This window comes from Petaurus breviceps, unplaced genomic scaffold (assembly GCF_028583685.1).
Source record: "Petaurus breviceps papuanus isolate PSGF00001 unplaced genomic scaffold, PetGlider_PUasm1.0 174, whole genome shotgun sequence".
Taxonomy (NCBI): domain Eukaryota; kingdom Metazoa; phylum Chordata; class Mammalia; order Diprotodontia; family Petauridae; genus Petaurus; species Petaurus breviceps.
This window is the reverse complement of record NW_027185761.1, coordinates 21690286-21708891: the sequence shown is the minus strand read 5'-3', so window position 1 is coordinate 21708891 and position 18606 is coordinate 21690286. Positions and strand designations below refer to the sequence as shown.

The 18606-nt window shown below is 43.9% G+C and overlaps 2 protein-coding genes across 2 annotated transcripts in view; one reads left to right on the top strand and one right to left on the bottom strand.

Moving 5' to 3' along the window:
• Positions 1-18606, bottom strand: part of RPL32 (ribosomal protein L32) — a 180756-nt gene that overhangs the window by 153325 nt on the left and 8825 nt on the right. The window lies entirely within an intron of this gene.
• RHO (rhodopsin) lies at positions 10985-17228 on the top strand. The gene is made up of 5 exons (XM_069084526.1): positions 10985-11345; positions 13809-13977; positions 15307-15472; positions 15814-16053; positions 16926-17228. Exons 1-5 carry the CDS (start codon positions 10985-10987, stop codon positions 17034-17036), a joined length of 1047 nt encoding a protein of 348 aa, XP_068940627.1. The 3' UTR covers positions 17037-17228.

Sequence of the window (18606 nt, the reverse complement as noted above, 5' to 3'; positions counted from 1 at the left end):
AGAAGAAGAAGAAGAAGAAGAAGAAGAAGAAGAAGAAGAAGAAGAAGAAGAAGAAGAAGAAGAAGAAGAAGAAGAAGAAGAAGAAATTCCCCCTCCTTTCTAGTTGGATCAGTAAAGATAATCACAGCAGCAGTTGCTGATCTACAGAGGGTTTTAGACTTGGGGCAGCTTTATGAAGGTGAATGTGTGAGGGGACATCCTGGGGGCTACAAACTCATTTCAGGATGTAGAGATCACTGCTGCTCTAAGTGCTCACAAATGATCCCTTTCAAATTTATTTTAGAATTTTTCCAGGAATCAAATCAAGTCTACTAGTCTACAGTTTAAAGCATATACCTTGGAAATCAGGGTACTTGTCTGTTTCAAGACCTGTTCTATCTCCACAGTTTCTGAAAATGACTATACCTATTGATTTTAGACCCATCCCTTAAAACATATAGATATATCTAAATGTTCTTAACATGTATGTATCTCTATATATGTCTAAATCTCTCTCTCTATGTGTATATATATATATATATGCATATACACATATATTATATAGTCAGTGGAATTTTGCTCTTGAGAACCTCCCATGCTTTCTGAGTCATTGTGCCTTGCAGAATCTTGAGCTGTGGGGATGCTACCTGTCTTCACTTTGAATTCTTTGAAATCTTATATCTTCATTGAGGTGGTATAGTGGGGCAGAGCTCTGGTGTAGGAGTCAGGAAAACCTGAGTTCAAATCCTACTTCCTATCACTAGCTGTATGACCCTCAGGAAGTCCTTTAACCACTCTGTGCATCAGTTTCCTCATCTGAAAAAAGAGGACATTAGATTAAGCCTCTAAATTCCTTCCTAGTCCTAAATCTACAATAATATGACATCTAGCACACATATCTAGGGCAACAGTTAACATTACATGTTAGTATGAGGCTACCATATCACATGACCATCATATAATAACCTTAAGTATCAATGTAACATGCTTCTGTTACATGCTAACAACATATTCATTCATGTATTCAAGAACATTTATTTGGTTTCTACTGTGTGAAAAACACTGTTCTAGACACTGAGGGAGCCATGAAGTTGAGATAAGAAAATGTTCCTGTCCTCATGGAACTTATAGTCTGGTAGGATAGTATGAGACCCACAGAAATAACCATGATGCACAGTGTTAGATGATATCTCTACCCTCTGATACCTCACAATGGTGAGGAGGTTACAGCAGCCAGTGGACCACAAAATCTAACATCACCCCCTCCCCAACAAGTGGAAAAGATCCAAGTTTGGGCCCAGTGACAGGCTATACGCATGTTGGCCATGGATGACACCAACTAGTTCAGAGTGTCTTGTCACCTGTTTAGCTGCATTGGGGGAATTTTTTGGTTACAGGAACTCTCAACAACCACCTACTAAGTTACAGACAGGATTTGTGTTAATGAAGTGGTAATTACGTTAAAGAGAAATAAAACAAAAAGATTACATTAAGTGTCAGGGGACGCTGTTCTCTGACTTGGGAGATAAGGGAAGACTTCATAAAAAGGAGGCATTTGGTTTTAAGGGATGAGTCTGAATTCAACAGGTAAAAAGAAGGAAGCATCTTTTAGGTATAAGAAATTGTGTGGGGGTGGCTGGGTGGTGCAGTGAATAAAGCACCAGCCCTGGAGTCAGGAGGACCTGTGTTCAAATCCAGCCTCAGACACTTAACACTCACTAGCCGTGTGACCTTGGGCAAGTCAGTTAACCCCAATTGCCCTGCCTTCCCCCCTTCCAAAAAAAGAATAAAGAAATTGTGCAAGCAAAGGCACGGCGGTGGGAAAGTGCAGGACTTGTTTAGAGTGCAGAAAGAAAGGATATAAGGAAGGAAGGAAGAAAAGAAGGAAGGAACAATGCAAAGAATGAAAGAAGGAAGAAAGTAAAGAAGGAAGGAAGGAAGGGAGAAAAGAAAGAAGGAAGGATGGAAGGAAAGAAAAGGAAAGAGGGAAGGAAAGAAAGAAAGAAGGGTGGGTGGCACATGTACAAAAATGTTTATAGCAGCTCTTTTTGTGGTGGCAAAGAATTGGAAATTGAAGGGATGCCAATCTCTTGGAGAATGGCTGAACAAGTTGTAGTATATGAATGTAATGGAATACTATTGTGCTGTAAGAAATGATAAACAAATGGGCTTCAAAAAAGTCTGGAAAGACTTATATGAACTGATACTGAGTGAAGTGAGCAGAACCAGGAGAATATTGTACACAGTAACATCCACAGTGTATGATGACTAACTTTGATAGATTTGTCTTTTCTCAGCAATGCAATGATCTAAGACAATTCCAAAAGATTCATGATGGAAAATGCTGTCCACACCCAGAAAAAGAACTCTAGAGTCTGAACGCAAATCAAAGCATATTATTTGCTCTCTCTCTCTTTGGTTTCTTCTTTCTTGAGGTTCCTCCCATTGTTTCTAATTCTTCCTAACAATATGACTAAAGTGAAAATGGGTTTAATGTAGAATCTGTATCAAATTACATGCTGTCTTGGGGTGGGGGAAGGGGAGAGATGGGGAGAAAATTTGAAACTCAGAATCTTATGGAAGTGAATGTTGAATACTTAAATTTAATTAAAAAATTTAAAAAGGGGAAACAAAGAAAAGTGGGTAGAAGGAAGGAAAGAGGGAAGGAAGAAGGGAAAGAAAGGAGGAAGGAAGGAAGGAAAGAAGAAAGAAGGAAGGAAGGAAGAAAAAAAGCATTTATTAATACTACGTGTCAGGCACTGTACTAATCTCTGGGAATTGAAATACAAGCAAGAAGAAAGACAGTCTCTGCCCAGAAGGAGCTTATATTCTAAAGGGTAAGGACAGCACACAAAAAAGGGACCAAAAAGCAGTTGGGGGGAGGTTAATGAAGGTAACTGGCATGGTTTTGAAGTCCAGAAAGTCAGAAGCAGACGCAGGAGGGGAATGAAGGCTAGATACTCTCAACCCATCTGGAAAATGGCGGCTCCATGAGGCACTCTCCAATGGGAGAAGGGAGAGGTCTTTGAGGGGCACAGTGAATGGGGGTGAGCTGTTCCAGGCTGAGGAGGCCCCAGGTTCTGAGGGAGGGTCCAGGATGAGTCAACAGCAGACAGGGCAGGGTTTGGAAGTCCAGAGGAGACCAGGCAGGGCCCGGAGCAGAGGGTCATCACATGCCAATACAGCCCATCTTGACCTCACATGCACTCCAATACTGCAGTACAGTGAATGACTTCGTGCTGGCATCACATGCTGAAACTCCAAACTTACACCAGCGGTTGTCAGACTGGTCATCTTTTGTCTTTGCGCTTCTCCTTTCCTTATTTTGTTAAGACACAAATTAGTGAATTCAGTCAATGTGTAAGATAATGTCTGTACCGTGGAGACACAAATAAGATCTTTCACCCGCCCTCAAGGGACTGAAATTTATTTGGGCAGCAGGACTCAGGCAGAAAAAGAAAAGAGAGTGTAGGGTGGCAAGTTCTAAGAGTAAATGCTGGAGAAGGGAGACATTGGTCACTATGGGTTTGGGTGGGAAAAGAAGGCTTCAAGTGAAATGTAAGCTTCTTAAGGGCAAGTCTTTTTTTTTTCTCTCTCTAGCACCTAGGATAGTACCTGGAACAGATTAGATGCATAATAAACGCTTATTGAATTAATTGAATTTGTGGAGGGGTTAGGGCTTTAGCTAGGCTTGGGGGGGGGGATGAGTAGGACAGATAAATAGAGAGGCAAGGGCAGGGCATTCAATAGTGCGTACAAGAATGTAGGGACAAGACTGTCTGTGACATTTTAGGGGAAAATGAGTAGGCCATCGTGGTTGAAGCAGAGGGTATTTTTAGAGGAACAGAGCAGATCTCAGAAATATAGGTGGGGACTGAATTGGTTCATAAGATTTTGAGGTATAAAGGCTCTTAGAGATCATCTAATCCTATGCTCCCCCCCCCCATTTTACAGATAACAAAACTGAGGCCTACCTAGAAAGGGGTAGTGACTTACCCAAGTATACCTAGTGTGTGTCAGAGCCAGAAACTGAACCCTGAAGCCTCTCATAGGATCATGGATTTAAGGCTGGAAGGGGCCTTAGAGTTAATTTTGTCTAACCCCTTCATTTTACAGATGGGGAAAGTGAGGCAGAGAGAGGTCAAGTGACTTGTCCAGGGTTACACAGCTATGAAGTGTTGGAGGAAGGATTCTAATTCAGGTGTTCCAGACTCAAGCCCAGTTCTCTGTCCACTGTGCTGCCCAGTTTTCTTGGCCCCGCCTAGCCACCCAGCTGCAAGTATCCTTTCCTCTCATCATCTTTTTTTTTTGGTAGTTTTTTTCCTTTTTTTGGTTTTTGCTTTTTGGAGGGGGGAAGGCAGGACAATTGAGGTTAAGTGACTTGCCCAAGGTCACATGGCTAGTAAGTATTAAGTGTCTGAGGCTGGATTTGAACTCAGGTCCTCCTGACTCCAGGGCCAGTGCTCTATTCACTGAGCCACCTAGCCGCCCCTCCCTTATAGAATTTAAGCCCCTTGAGGATAGGAATTTATATTTTCATCTTTGAATTCCTAGCTCAGTAGCAGGCAAATAGTAGGTGCTTAATAAATGCTTGTTGAGTGATTGACTGAACCCAGGACTTCCAATTCCAAATCTAGCACTCTTTTTAATCACTTGGTTAACAAGTATTTATTAAGTACTTACCTGTACTAAGTGCTGGGGAAATTGAGGCCAGTGGGGCAGCTACAGCTCAGTGGATGGCTAAATCCAGAGAAGGAGGATGAGGCTGGGCTAGGCCCTTCCCCCAAATGGAAATTCAGGGGAAAATGCACCAATGATGCCTATTGCTTCACAATACGGTGCTGCATTTCTATTACTTATCACTAGCTAGCCTCATCCTGGCATCCTTAACTGTTTCTGAATGAGCCCTTTCGTTTTTATTTCCATTTCTAGATAAAAACATTTTTTTAAAGAAAAGACATCTTTGGAATCCACATAATGAAGGATAAAGGCACCAAACAGTCAGAAAGATAGAACCTATTGGGGGAAAAATGAATGGGGGTTTAAAATATAAATTAAATGTTGCTGGACAAAAATACTAGAGTCCATGCCATAAACATGCAAATATGTGTGGGTAAAAGGGGAGTCAGTGAGTCAGCAAATAAATAAGGCTATGGCGCAGTCACCAGAATGATTGATGAGGGAAAAGGGAAAAATCTAGGATCACTGGATTTCAATAAAGCTTGAGGCTGCCACTCAGAGCTGGCATGATTAGTAGAAAGCTAACAAGGCTTTGCCCCTGGGCATTGACTCAAGGTGGGGACAGAGTGAGGAGGGTGATCTTCCCTCATTTCTGCTCAAAGAGACCTTAGGGATGGAATACAACAGCCCACTTAGATTATCTTGGCTGCCTCCTCCCAGAAGGCACTGCTCCACCCTCCCCTTCCCCCACACTCCCCTTCTGTGTCTTCCTCTCTGCCCCCTTCCCTCAAATAATTTCTCCCCAGGCAGTAACCCCTAATTAGAAACTACTAAAGGTCTCCTGACAGTCTTCAGAGCAAGAGAAGAAGGAGGATCAGATGCTTATTATAGGGAGCTGGACCCATGATTTCATTGACTTGTAGACCACCCAGTAGAAACTCCTTCCACCAATATGGAGGGCAACTTGCCCATAACTTACAGTCTTAGAAAGTTGCCTGGGGAAACTGAGACATTAATCAGTTTGCAAATGGTCCCAAAGCCACTATGTATCAGAAGCAAGACTTGAACCTAGGCCTTCCTGATGCCAATGTCAACCCTCTACCTCCTTTGGAGAAGTGTGGGCATGGTGATAATGCAAATAAATTGATTCATAATTAGTTGAACAAACTGACTCAAAGACTAGTGATTAATGTATGAATGTCAGCCTGGAAGGTTGATGGATGTCAACACTCTTCTCAATAATTTGAATGATGACAAACATAGCATGCTTATGCAATTGTAGAGGGCCTTAAGTGCCATCCTAGGGTGTTGGCATTTGATCCTGTAGTCAACCGGGAGCCACTAAAGGTTTATGAGAACCGGGGTGACTGCATCCAGCAGTGTTTTAGGAAGATTTATTTGACAATGTAGGCAGAATGCATGAGGGCCTGAGAGTCTCATTAGGAGTCTGCTACAATGACCTAGGCAAAAGATGAGAGTCTGAGCCAAGCTGGTAGCAATGGGAATGGGAAGGAAAGGGAAAAGCAAGACACTCTGAGAGGAATCAGCAGGACTTAGTGGCTGGGTGGGAGGAGCAAGGGAAAGGGAGGAACAATAAATGACCCTAAGCTTTTGAACCTAGACCTCCAGGAGAACAAAGGGGACATTAACAAAATTGGGAGAGTTATTAGGGTGTGTGTGTGTGGAAAGAAGATGAATTTCTTTTTAGAAACAAGTTTGAATCTGAGATACCAGTATATTTTCTCCAGGTTGAGGTTTCCAAGGAGCAGTGACCATAAGGAGGGGGCTAGAAATATAGTTTTACAAGTCATTTGCATAGAAAGATGGACAGAGACACTGGAGCTCTGAACAAACAAGCTGTTAAGAGAACAGGGGGCTGACAAAACACCCATTTTGGGAGACGGGAGTTATGGAAGCAGCAGGAAGGGAGAAAGGGAGGTCCAAAAGGAAGATCGCTTCAGGCCAATGCCATGGCTTGGAAGCCAAGGGAAGAAGCAGAGACAGTAAGTATGGGCAGTGGTGGTTCCTCGGCTCATAGAATGTCAGACTAAAACTGTCCTTAAGGATTACGCCATGCTTCTCTTACATTTGACAGATGGGAAAACTGAGGCCAAAGAAGTAGTCAAATGACTTGCTCAGAGTAAAAAACAGAGCTAAGAGCAGAACCCAGGTCTCCAGACTCTTTGTTTCAGGCTTATTCCACTGTACCAGGATTCCTTTTGCTCCCTTGAGCCCCCCCTTTAAGATGGAATCTGTTGGGTCTCATGAGCTTCTCAGAGACCAGTTCTATAAAGATATCAAAGGGTTATTGTAGTTTGTCCTTCATTTTTGAAAAGGATCAGTGACCTCATTGGATTAAAATGAGGCAGAGTTGTGCAAAGTCATTAGCCTCACTCTTGTAGAGTTACTGAAGTCCAGTGGCAAAATGAAGATATTGAGATGACCAGCAGTGGCTGGGATGCAGTATGTGACCCCAGCATCTTTGATGTCTGACCCAACCTGCTTTAGCCACCATCACAGCCCTTGGAGCAAACTGATCCCAGCTGCCCATTCTGCATGGGGAAGTCTTTGTATGCTTGGGGTGGACCCCTCTAACTCACTGATGGGTTTGAGGCAGACTACCACTTCTGCTGGGAGGGCTTGCCAAGCCCTCTTCAGGGCTCCTTATCCACCTTTGGTACCCACCTGCCACCCATCTCTTACCTAGGGTAACTGTAGCAGGCACAACAACCCCACAGACCATCTTGAGGCGAGCCAGGCTGAGGGTAACCAGTGACAAAGGTATAAAAATAATGTAGATGAGAACACTTTGAATTTGTGTGACTCCCCACTTCTTACAAGATAAAGCCCATCCTCCTCAGGGGGACATTCAAGGTCCTCCTCACTCTGGCTAAGAGTCCTAAATTTTTCTCAAACACTCCTCAATGAGACCCTATGCTCCAACCTGACTGGACAGTTCACCGTTCCCTAACCATTCATGAGCACGATGCCTTTGTCCTTTGCTCAGCTGCCCTGTTGCATTTCCCTGCCAAATTACTCACCAAACTCTCTTCCTCTGCTTCAACTAGATCCTGCCCAACATTCAAAGCTCAACCCAAGTCTCACCTCCTCCACAAAACCTTTCCTAAAAACCCCGGCCACATGTACCTTGCCCACATTGAAACTTTTGTCTATAAATTTCCTTGTGATATCTCTTTTGTTGTTACTTTCATTTTCATGTACACTTGCCTTGTCTCCTCATTTTAGACTGTAATTTCTTTGAGGACAGGGGTTTTACTATATGCTTTTTATCTATTGTGTATATATATATATGTGTGTGTGTGTGTGTGTGTGTATTCCCCCCTCCCACACACACACACATCTCTTATCTTCTCCCCCTCCACACCTGGCTCAAGGGCCTTAAATATATTAGGTAATCAGTATTTCTTAGATGAATGAATAACATTTCATATTCACCCATGCAGCAAACATTTATTTAATCAATCAACCAATAAGACTTTTAAAAGTATCTTTTATGTGCCTAGAGTTGTGCTCAGTGCTAGAGTTAGAAAGACAAAAATGAAAGTCCTTATCCTTGAGAAGTTTACATTCTAACAGGGGAGACAACAAGTACACCCCCCCATAATATACATACACACGTATATACATGTATACAGATGCATGTGTGCATACATGCAGTTACATATATACACACAGATAACATGTGTCTATACACACTTATATACCTATGCATATGTAAATATGCATACATATAGATATAGATGCAGACATAGATATAGATATGTGTCTATCACACCAACAAAGCAGGTACAAGTAACCTGGGGGTGGGGGGGGGAAAGTAGCTGCTGGGGAGAATTAGGAAAGGTCTCATGCCAGACTTGAGATGAGTCTTGAAGGAAAGTAGGAACTCTAAGAGGCAGGTGAAATGAGTGCATTCTGGGCATGGGAGAATGCTGACACAAAGTCCTACAGTGGATGTTGTATATAGTAGCAAAAAGGTCATTTTAGTTGAACTATAGGGGGCTGGAAGGGAATAATTTGTAATAACACTGGAAAGGTAAGTTAGTGTCAGTTTGTATGAAATACTGCAGGGGCTGTGGGAAAATAAGTGCATTCATTCACCATGGGTAGAGCTGTGAACTGGTCCATCCATTCTGAAAGCAATTTGGAAATATGTCCCCCAAAATACTAAATTGTGCATCAACTTTCCAGGGCTGTGTTGGAGCCAGCTCCAAGAGAAGAAGAGTTGGTTGTTAAATGTTCAGTATGAGCATTTATGTCTTAGAAATCAGCAAATACCACAAATTAAGGCTTCATCTATTGTGTTTCTTTAAAAAATTCTAAACTGAAGGAAGTGATGGAGAAAATATTAATAATTCAGGTTAAACTGAAAAGTATGTTGTTCATATATTCCCCCCTCCTAGAAAGCTGGTTGTTGAATATTTACTAGTACCCTGTTGTCTTTGACCCAGTGATGCCACTACCAGGTCTATACTCTCACAGAGAACAAAGAAAGGGGGGGGGAGGATCTATATGTACAAAAATATTTATAGCAGTTCTGTTTGCAGTGGCAAAGAACTGGAAACTGAAGGGGTGCTCATGTCACTGCACAGATCCTGACTGACTGGCTATCTTAAAAATCCCCTACCGCCATGAAGCCTACATTCTAAGAAAGCAGATTTACCATATCTTTCAATAACTATAATGTACTAGACAGCTGATAAATGTATGAGAAGTATTAATAATAAGAATGATAGACATATAATGTTTTCAAGTTTGCAAAGTGTTTTCATTACTCAATCTCCTTTAAACATCACAAAAATCCTGTTTGGTAGTTCCTGTACTATAGATATTATTGTCTCTAGGTGGTGGGATTTGAACCTTCATCTTCCCAAGTACAAGTACAGGATGCTGGCCAATGTGCTATCCTGCCTCTCGTGGATGGTGGGGTAGATACAGCTGAATTTATTTGCTCAAGGAATATGGCCTCTTCTCTCTGGAGGGGCAGACAGCATGGTGGAAGGGATAGAAAGCTGATGTTGGAGGAAGGAAGGTCTGGGTTTGAGTAGGGTTTCTGGGCCATTTGATGAGTAAATCACTTAGTTTCTCAGGCAACTCTCTAACATTGTAGTTAGACAAGTAGGGAAATTTTTCCAAGTTCCCTGTTGTTTGTGCTTTTCAAAGCATTTTCCACAAATGAAGTGCATTTCACAAATAAGGAGCATCTCCACAAGCCTGAGAGGCAGTCAGGGTAGTGGTTATTATCTCCATTTTTTTTCTTTTTGCAGGAATCAATTGGGGTTAAGTGACTTGCCCAAGGTCACATGGCTAGTAAAGTGTTAAGTGTCTGAGGCCTGATTTGAACTCAGGTTCTCCTGACTCCAGGGCCTATGCTCTATTCACTAGGCCACCTAGCCACCCCTATTATCTCCATTTTACAGATAAGGACATTACAGACAGGTGAGGTGACTGGGACCTTCTCTCAGAGCCAGGCCCTGGGACCTTCTCTAATCTAGGGCTCTTTCCTCTCTATGGCAACAATTGAAATCATTTCTCCCACACAGTCCCCTGAAGGGTTTGACAAAATCTCCTACTCCTCCTTTTGAAAAATGAGGATGGGCCTCATCTCCACCCAGGCCTCACCTCATCCCTGTCTCACTGGCCTACTGTTCCCTTCTGTCCAATCTAAGAGGCCACTTTCACTCAGCATACAATTGAGCAAATTAACACAGTATTTTGGGACCCATGAACAGTCATTCCAACCTAGCCCAGGGAAATAAAAACAGGAATAAGAGTCAGTCATACTGCTGGGGTGAGGGGAGAGGTATACTTTTTGCTTTCTTTTCATTGAGCCTGGTTTCTTTCAGGCACCACATGGGGCTCCCTGGCCAAGGGACTACATAATCTTCATTCTCTTTTCTTTCTGGATGGGACACCCGTGGCCCAGAGCTTCTTGTTAATGAGACCCACTCAACCCCTCAGGATCCCTTCCTTAGGGGGTCTCAGGCCTAGACTTTCCCATTCCAAGAGGGCCTGTCTCTATAGCTGACAAGAGTCACCTTGGTGCCTTCCAGGGAAGCCAATTAGTGCTTGCCAACCTAGCTGGATTATTATGATTAATCATGCCCTGAATCTTCTGGGTGCTGACTCCAGGGAAGGAGGGCTTACACAGAGGGGGTCACTTTATAAGGACCTCGAGCCACAGCTCCCAGCTCCTTCTAATGTGGCTGGTCTAGCCTCTTGCCCCATTCTGGGAAGAAGAGGAAGGTCCTTGTCAGAGGCCAGTCCCCTTTAGGCCCAGGGTAGAGACAGCAGAGCCGCAGCCATGAATGGCACAGAGGGACCCAACTTTTATGTCCCTTTTTCCAATAAGACTGGTGTGGTGCGAAGCCCCTTTGAGGAACCTCAGTATTATCTGGCCGACCCATGGCAGTTCTCCTGCCTGGCGGCTTATATGTTCATGCTGATTGTCCTGGGTTTCCCCATCAACTTCCTCACCCTCTATGTAACCATCCAGCACAAGAAACTGCGGACACCCTTGAACTACATCCTGCTGAACTTGGCAGTAGCTGACCTCTTCATGGTATTTGGTGGTTTCACCACCACCCTTTATACCTCCTTGCATGGCTACTTTGTTTTTGGACCCACTGGCTGCAACTTGGAAGGATTCTTCGCCACCACAGGAGGTGAGTGGCTCCCTAGGGAAAGGAGGAAGAGACTTTCAGCCCATCCATGATTGGAGAGGGAGGAGAAGATCTCCAGGGCTTAGGGCTAGCTGGGTGGGGTTGCTCAAATGGGGGATACTGGTAGAATTTAAGATTCTAGACTTAGAGCTGGGCCTCTTCCTCTTAAATGCAGAGGTTGGGAACCATGAGTGCAGAATAGCGCATAAATCTGTTAGATATAGTCATGGTGTTGGTTAACATTTCTGTACTGCTTTTTTTCCTCCCTCTTTTCAAACCTCTGTTGTTACAAGAGATGGTTCACTAGGTAGAAGAGTGAGGAGGGATATACCAGAAACAAATATTACTTTAAAAAAGATCACTAGAAGGAAGAAATATTTTTTTGAAAGCTTTACAGTTGGACAGGTCATTTAGATCAACCCTGCAATATTACAGGTGAGGCAGCTGTGAACGGGGAGGTGAAGAAATTTGTCTTAGGTTATACAGGTAGCAAGGGGGCAGAGCCAGCATTTGAACTCAGGGGCTTTGACTTTAAATCCAGTGCTCTATTTAGTTGTGACCACCCTCTCCCCAAACACATTTCAGTGCCAAGATGGGGAAGGGAGCTGGGAGTATATGAGAGCTGATTTTGAGGCAAGAAAGAGTAGTAATGGCATCTGGCATAGACATAGATCCAACCATCCTAATGTTTCCCCCTTCCACTCACAACATCTTGCCAGGAAAGCTTGACTCATGAGCTATTTCACACTTTCAAAGATTTAATGCTGGAAGGGACCTTAAGAGATTCCAGCTTAAGGCTGGAAGGGAACTTTGGGACCATCTATTCCAACCCATTCTATTTACAGGTGAGAAAAACTAAGGTCTTGGGACAAGGGTATGCGGGTAAATATTTAACAACCAGTTCTCTGCATTATTAAGATTTTCCTGCATCATTTTCTTAAGTTTATAGACATGAAAAAAAAAATAGATGAAGCCGTTATTTACAGGTTTTTGTGATGTAAATGATCACACTGAGAATTTAACTATTGGCTCTAGCTAGCTGTTTGGAGTTGGCTCCAAGACATCTGTCTCTGCCCAGAGACATGCCCAAGAATGCCCAGTGGCAGGACTAGATCCCAGGTTGGAGGGACTTGGGTCCAGTGCCCTTTTAGGTACATACAGGAGCTATTGCTCAGTACATGTGCTTCAGGTGTTTCCCATAGATTATGGGATTATAGGATTTATACCTGGATGATTATCTAGTTTAACCTTCTTGTTTTACAGAGGAGGCAACTGAAGGTCAGATAGACCTGTCCAAGGCACTCGTCTAGTGAGGAGTAGAGCTAGAATTGAAATCCAGGTCCTCTGAGTACAAATCCAGTTGTCTATACCCTGATGCTTGGTCTGCCTGTGTTTTCTTACATGTGCCAATGCAATGTTAGCTCTGAGATCAGGGATGCGGTCTTTTCTCATCTGTGGGTGTTGTGTACTCCAGAGTTTTACCTTCAGAAGGGACTTTGTGATTATGCCAGTTAGACAAAAAGAGAATCACAGAATGAAAGAATTTGAGGGTGGAAGGGACTTTATTGAACCTCACATAAAACCCAAACCCCAGAAGATGCCCTTCTATAAATATTTCTGACCAATGGTCTTCCAGCTTCTCCTTGAAGACTTTCAAAGTTGGGAAACTCAACCCTTGAGGCAGCTCATTTCGTTTTTGGACGGTTCTAATGGGTAGGAATCTGCTTTGCTCCCCTAGGCTCTAGACCTGGGCTGCTTCTGGGCAGAAGATGGATTGAGGAATATGGGTGTGGATGGGTGAGTGCTACAGGAGGGTACAACTGAGACCCCCGGGGAAGTTCCCCTGAAGGCATGGTCAAAGTTTGTTTCAGCTTGCCTTCTCTAAAGAGAACTGACCACCTCTACCTCTTAGTTAGTGGTGGAACGTCCAGAAGGAAGAGATATGAGAGGATCTCTGAATAGTTAGTTCTCACATGTTGTCTGAGGTGTGATCAGTAAAGGTCCCTGGCCCCCCAAAGGGCTCCTCTGAGGATGCTTGAAAGTCCACTATTCCCTTGGGTTAAGCATTAGCCTTTCTTCCCAGGGTCTTCTTTAAAGACGCAAATATCCTTGAGCAAGGATCTAATTAAGTCCCTAATACCTCCCAGGGAGTGACCTTATCAGATATCTTCCCAGCTAAGGGGTCAGAGACAAGGGCAGCAGGAAAGTTCTTAGTACTTGGGATATAAATGGTGCTGAATGGGTGTAGGGGAAGAAGAAAGGCAGAAAAAACAAATTTTGCCTCTTGCACAGTTTTGCACCAAGCTGATCATGCATAATAATGAGGGAGCTGTAGAGAATGTCTGCATTTATTTGGGCCTTGGACTCCAACCTTCCTTCCTTACCCTCTCCTTGTCCCTCCTTTCATCCTCTCCTCTTTTCTACTGGGTCCTCTAAAGCCAGAAACATCCCTATTGTATCTTTCAGGTGAAATAGCTCTGTGGTCCTTGGTGGTTTTGGCCATTGAGAGATATGTTGTGGTCTGCAAACCAATGAGCAACTTCAGGTTTGGGGAGAACCATGCCATCATGGGGGTCGCCTTCACTTGGGTCATGGCTCTGGCTTGTTCTGCTCCACCCCTCCTCGGCTGGTCCAGGTTAGTGGAATATGGAGGTTAGTGGAATGTAGAGAGGGAGGCAAGGAGGTGGGGGTGAGCAGAGATATTCCCCTTAGAAATCTAGGGATGCTTTCTGAGGGGCCTCCACCCAAACAGTCCCTGCTCCTTCAGGGGTGTTCCTAATTCATCAAAGAGCACAGGATCAAGGCTGGTCATCTAGTCCGATTCCCTCATTTTACAGATGAGAAAGTTCATGTCTAGAAAGATTAAATGATTTGCTCATAATTGCATTGCTTGTAAAGAGCAAAGGTGGGATTCAAACCTAGATCCTTTGATTCTGAATGCAGTGTTCTTTTTACTGAACCACACTGCTTCATTGGGTGGGGGGATATAGGGGGCAAGGTGGAAGGCATCCCATCTGAAGACTTTTTGGACACCAAGGCTGGGGCAGCTATCCATGAGAGATATGGATAATGAGGAGGCCCACAGAGTATGGAAAAATTCTAAGATGCCTCCTTTCACCTTGGCTATACTTTAATCCTTATTTAAGCTGGGGCCAAAGTCCAATCCTCTTTAGCTCAGATCCTATAGTACTTCCTTTGACCTTGAGTGCCTATCTGCATAGTTAAACTGTTCATCAATAGGGATGCCCAGGTGGCCATCTGCCTCAGGCCTAGTCTTGGGCTTCAAAAGAGATGGAGAAGAAGCTGGGGAGGAAGTTTGTATTGCTTCCAGAATAATGCAAACCACCATGATCGCTCCAGGAATACATTCCCTGACCAATCTAATTCTCAAAGCTCTTTGCTGAAGGAAATACCAAGCACCCCCCCTCCTCACTAGGAATACATCGAACAATGTTTCCTGCTGATAATCTTTCATCTTCAGCTATACTGTGGCCTTTTCTCTACTATTATAGGTTGTCCTCTTTTATTTTAATAATAACCTTTTGGCAATGAAGACACCTTTCTCTGTCTTCTCTTCTCCAAGCTTAATGAATTCCTTCCACCTCAAAGGTCCCTTATAGGTAGGCAGACCCTATTTTTGCTTCAATGTGTTCTTGGGGATCTCCTTGGAAATCAGAACCTCGAAAGAAGCATTTCCCCCCTGTACCATTTTCCTTTCCCTTTAGCCAGCAGCTACTTTTTTTCACCCAAAAGCTGAATGTGCCCAGGGGCAGTGGGCATTGGAGGACTCAGTGACCGAAACTCACTGTGGTCATGGTAAAATGTGAAATAATGGTGATGAGGGAAATGCCACATGGACCAAAGGGAGAGGCAGCCATCATTCCCTAAACTTTCCTTCCAGTCTCTGAAATAACAGGCTAACCTTGTCAATACGATCTTGTCATTGAGTGGGGCTTTTCTGCAGGTACATCCCAGAGGGAATGCAATGCTCATGTGGGATTGACTATTACACCCTCAAACCTGAAGTCAACAATGAATCCTTCGTCATCTACATGTTCGCGGTTCACTTCACCATTCCACTGATCGTCATTTTCTTCTGCTATGGTCAACTGGTCTTCACAGTCAAAGAGGTCTGGATAGCTTTTATCTTTAGTATACCTCAATAACCTATCCCCTCACCCCGATCATCTGCCTTACCTACCTGGACATTTGTTTCTCTCTTCCCACTCTATCCTTTCTGTTCCTTGATTTGTCATTCATTCATTCAATCAACCAACCAGACAACTGACCAGTCATTCTTGAATATCTACTATATATAATACCCTTTAGGAGAAGTGGACATAAAATGTTTTTGGGGGAGCATGAGTGGGCCAGCCTGGTGTAGAGTAGTGGGGAGAAAGGCCTTTGCAGGAAAGGTAGATTGCTACTCAATGGCGGAGAGCCTCAAAAGACAATCTAATGTTTTTTCCAGGCTGCAGCCCAGCAGCAAGAGTCTGCTACCACCCAGAAGGCTGAGAAGGAAGTCACCCGTATGGTCATTATCATGGTCATCGCCTTCTTGATTTGTTGGTTGCCGTATGCCGGTGTGGCTTTTTACATTTTCACTCATCAGGGCTCCAACTTTGGTCCAATCTTCATGACCCTCCCGGCTTTCTTTGCCAAGACGTCCTCCATTTACAACCCTGTCATCTACATCATGATGAATAAGCAGGTACCTGGGTCGGGGATGAGGAGGGAGATGCTTGGCTACAGCCTAGAAGGGGGGATAGAGGTCAGGATGGACTTCGCTGTCAGAGTCAAGCGATAGAGACACCCAGAAGCAGTGCCAAGGCCTGGGAGAGAGTTGCCCTGAGAAGGAGATGCCTGGATTCCAGTCTAGTCTTTAAGCCTAACTAGTTATGTAACTTTGAACAAGTCACTCACTGGGCTGCTCCACACCTTCCTCATCTCCAGAAATCAGAGGGTGAACAGATGTTTCCATCTCTAGAAATGATTTCAAGGGCCTTGGTTCAAGTCCTCACTTGGGTCCTCATTTTGTGCTGCAGTCAATGCATCCTCTTTATGGAGCAGAAGTCTTACGAGAATGCTGGAGCCGTGCCATGGGAACCATTTAATGGCAAGGCTCTTTTACATAGAGGCCGTCTTGTCCAGCCAGGTCCCCTCGTTTAGCAGACAGAGAAACTGAAGCCCAATTTGTTTAAGTGACTTGTCCAACATTTCACACTTACTAAGCATCAGAAGTGAGATTTGAATCCAGGCCCTCTGACTCTAGAGTTTTTTTTTTTTCTGCTGTTTTGGTCTAATAACAGAGGGTTTGTTACAATTAAATGAATATGTGTTCAGGTCATTTCATCCTAAACTCTTTTATGTGGGGAAGTTAACCTTGGCAGAGTGTGTTATAGAATCCTTTTTGAAGAGAAGCTTCTGAGGGGGAAGGAGAAAGAGAGAACACAAAGGTCCCTGGATGGAAACATTAATGCCAAACTTTACCTGCCACCCTCTCATGCTGAAGGCCAGCCAGCCCCTGGGCTGAGCATTCTCTGAATAGAGAATTCTCTTGCCACTTTGGTTCTTTCTTTTTAGTTCCGAACCTGCATGATCACCACCCTCTGCTGCGGCCACAACCCATTGGGTGATGAGGAGGCCTCTGCTACAGCCTCCAAGACGGAGACCAGCCAGGTTGCTCCTGCATAAGCTCTAAGAACGGCTCCATCCACACCTGGCACACCAGATTCCCGAAGGCCGCCAACAGCCCACTTATAGGAATATCATCCCCTGCCCCTAACTTCTGATTCACAGCTACCCACTGAGAATGACTGGACAGCATTAGGAGCACTATCTGTCCATCAGAAGGAGGTTATACCTAGTACCCAAATTTTGAAACAAAAGGAAAAAAATAAATCAAATAGCCTCCAATCATCCCCCAATTTTCAAAGCCAGCCAGATACTTTCTGTATGCTCTGAATGCTGCAGACACCAGGATTGCTTTTTGAGAACTGATCCCAGAGTCCTTGGTTCTGAGAGGTTTATGTGATCTGGAACCCTTTAGGGGGCCTGAGCCCATTTGCCCCACAGCAACATATGAACTCTTACTCTCAGGAAAAATGACCCAGCTTAAAGATAAGCGCCTAGTACAAGGCTGGGCTACCAGTAGGTGCTTAATTAATGTTTGTTGAGTGAGTGAATGAATGAATGAATGAGTGTTAATGAATGAACGAGTGAGCAAGCTAAGGGCTTGAGAAGTCTAACTGTTCTCACAATATGATGTGTGGATGATTTTGCATATTATGGCATTTGTAAGTCAGAAATCTTCCCTCTTCATCTTTCTGAGAGCCCATTTTGAGACATGAGCAGGACCAAGGGAACTGAGATAATCTGACATCACTCACCCCGACACATTTTTAAAATGAACTTGGGGAGATAATAGGAAAAACTACAATGGTCCTTCACTGGCTTCCCTTTCTCTAGCTACTATGGTCCCTGGTCACCAGGGCCAGACAGCTCTTCAGTGAGGGTCTGAAACAGGTAGGTCACTGGGCAAAGCAATGCATTTGGCAGGAGTTCTCACTGCACCTTAAAAAATTAGGCGCTGCTTCTGGGTTTATAGAAAAAAGAAAATAAGAGAATCAAAGGTCAGGACAAGAGACACGGGGGAGAAAAGAGGACATTGGGGGTTGGGGGATGCTCTAGGCCTAGGCTATTTCTCCAGATTTTTCTGACCCCTCCGCCCTTCTCTCAGTCTTCAGAAACCCAGAGACCTTCCTTTTTCCCCCCATGGCCACAGCCCAAGTGAGAAAACAATTTCTGTTTGTTTTTGCTTTTGTAAAATACTTTATCTCTTATTCCCAATCGCCTACAGCTTCTCAAAGATCGATAGGGAATGGTAGAAACCATATAAGTGCAGTATTTAGTGAAGAGTAATATTGCAAATAAAACTCTGTTTTGCAAGTTAACTGAATACATGGATTAAAGGGATTGAAATAGCTTTGAAACTCAGGGTCAGGTGATTCAGTCAGTAGTTAAGCAAATGTCCGATTCATCTGCTTAAGATTTTCAAAGTCTCCATTTTTTTTTTTTTAGTGGGGTGGGGAGGAGACAGGCTTCAATTAGATCACATTTTTCTCCGCTGACTTGGTTCCATCCTTGAGGGGTCACAAACATGGGGAGTTCCAAAGGGTCCCTGGGCAGACATAGGAGGGAATTCTGGGAATGTACATCACTGGGCAAGTTGGGGCAGTCCTTGGAGGGTGGCCCTAGTGGGCTC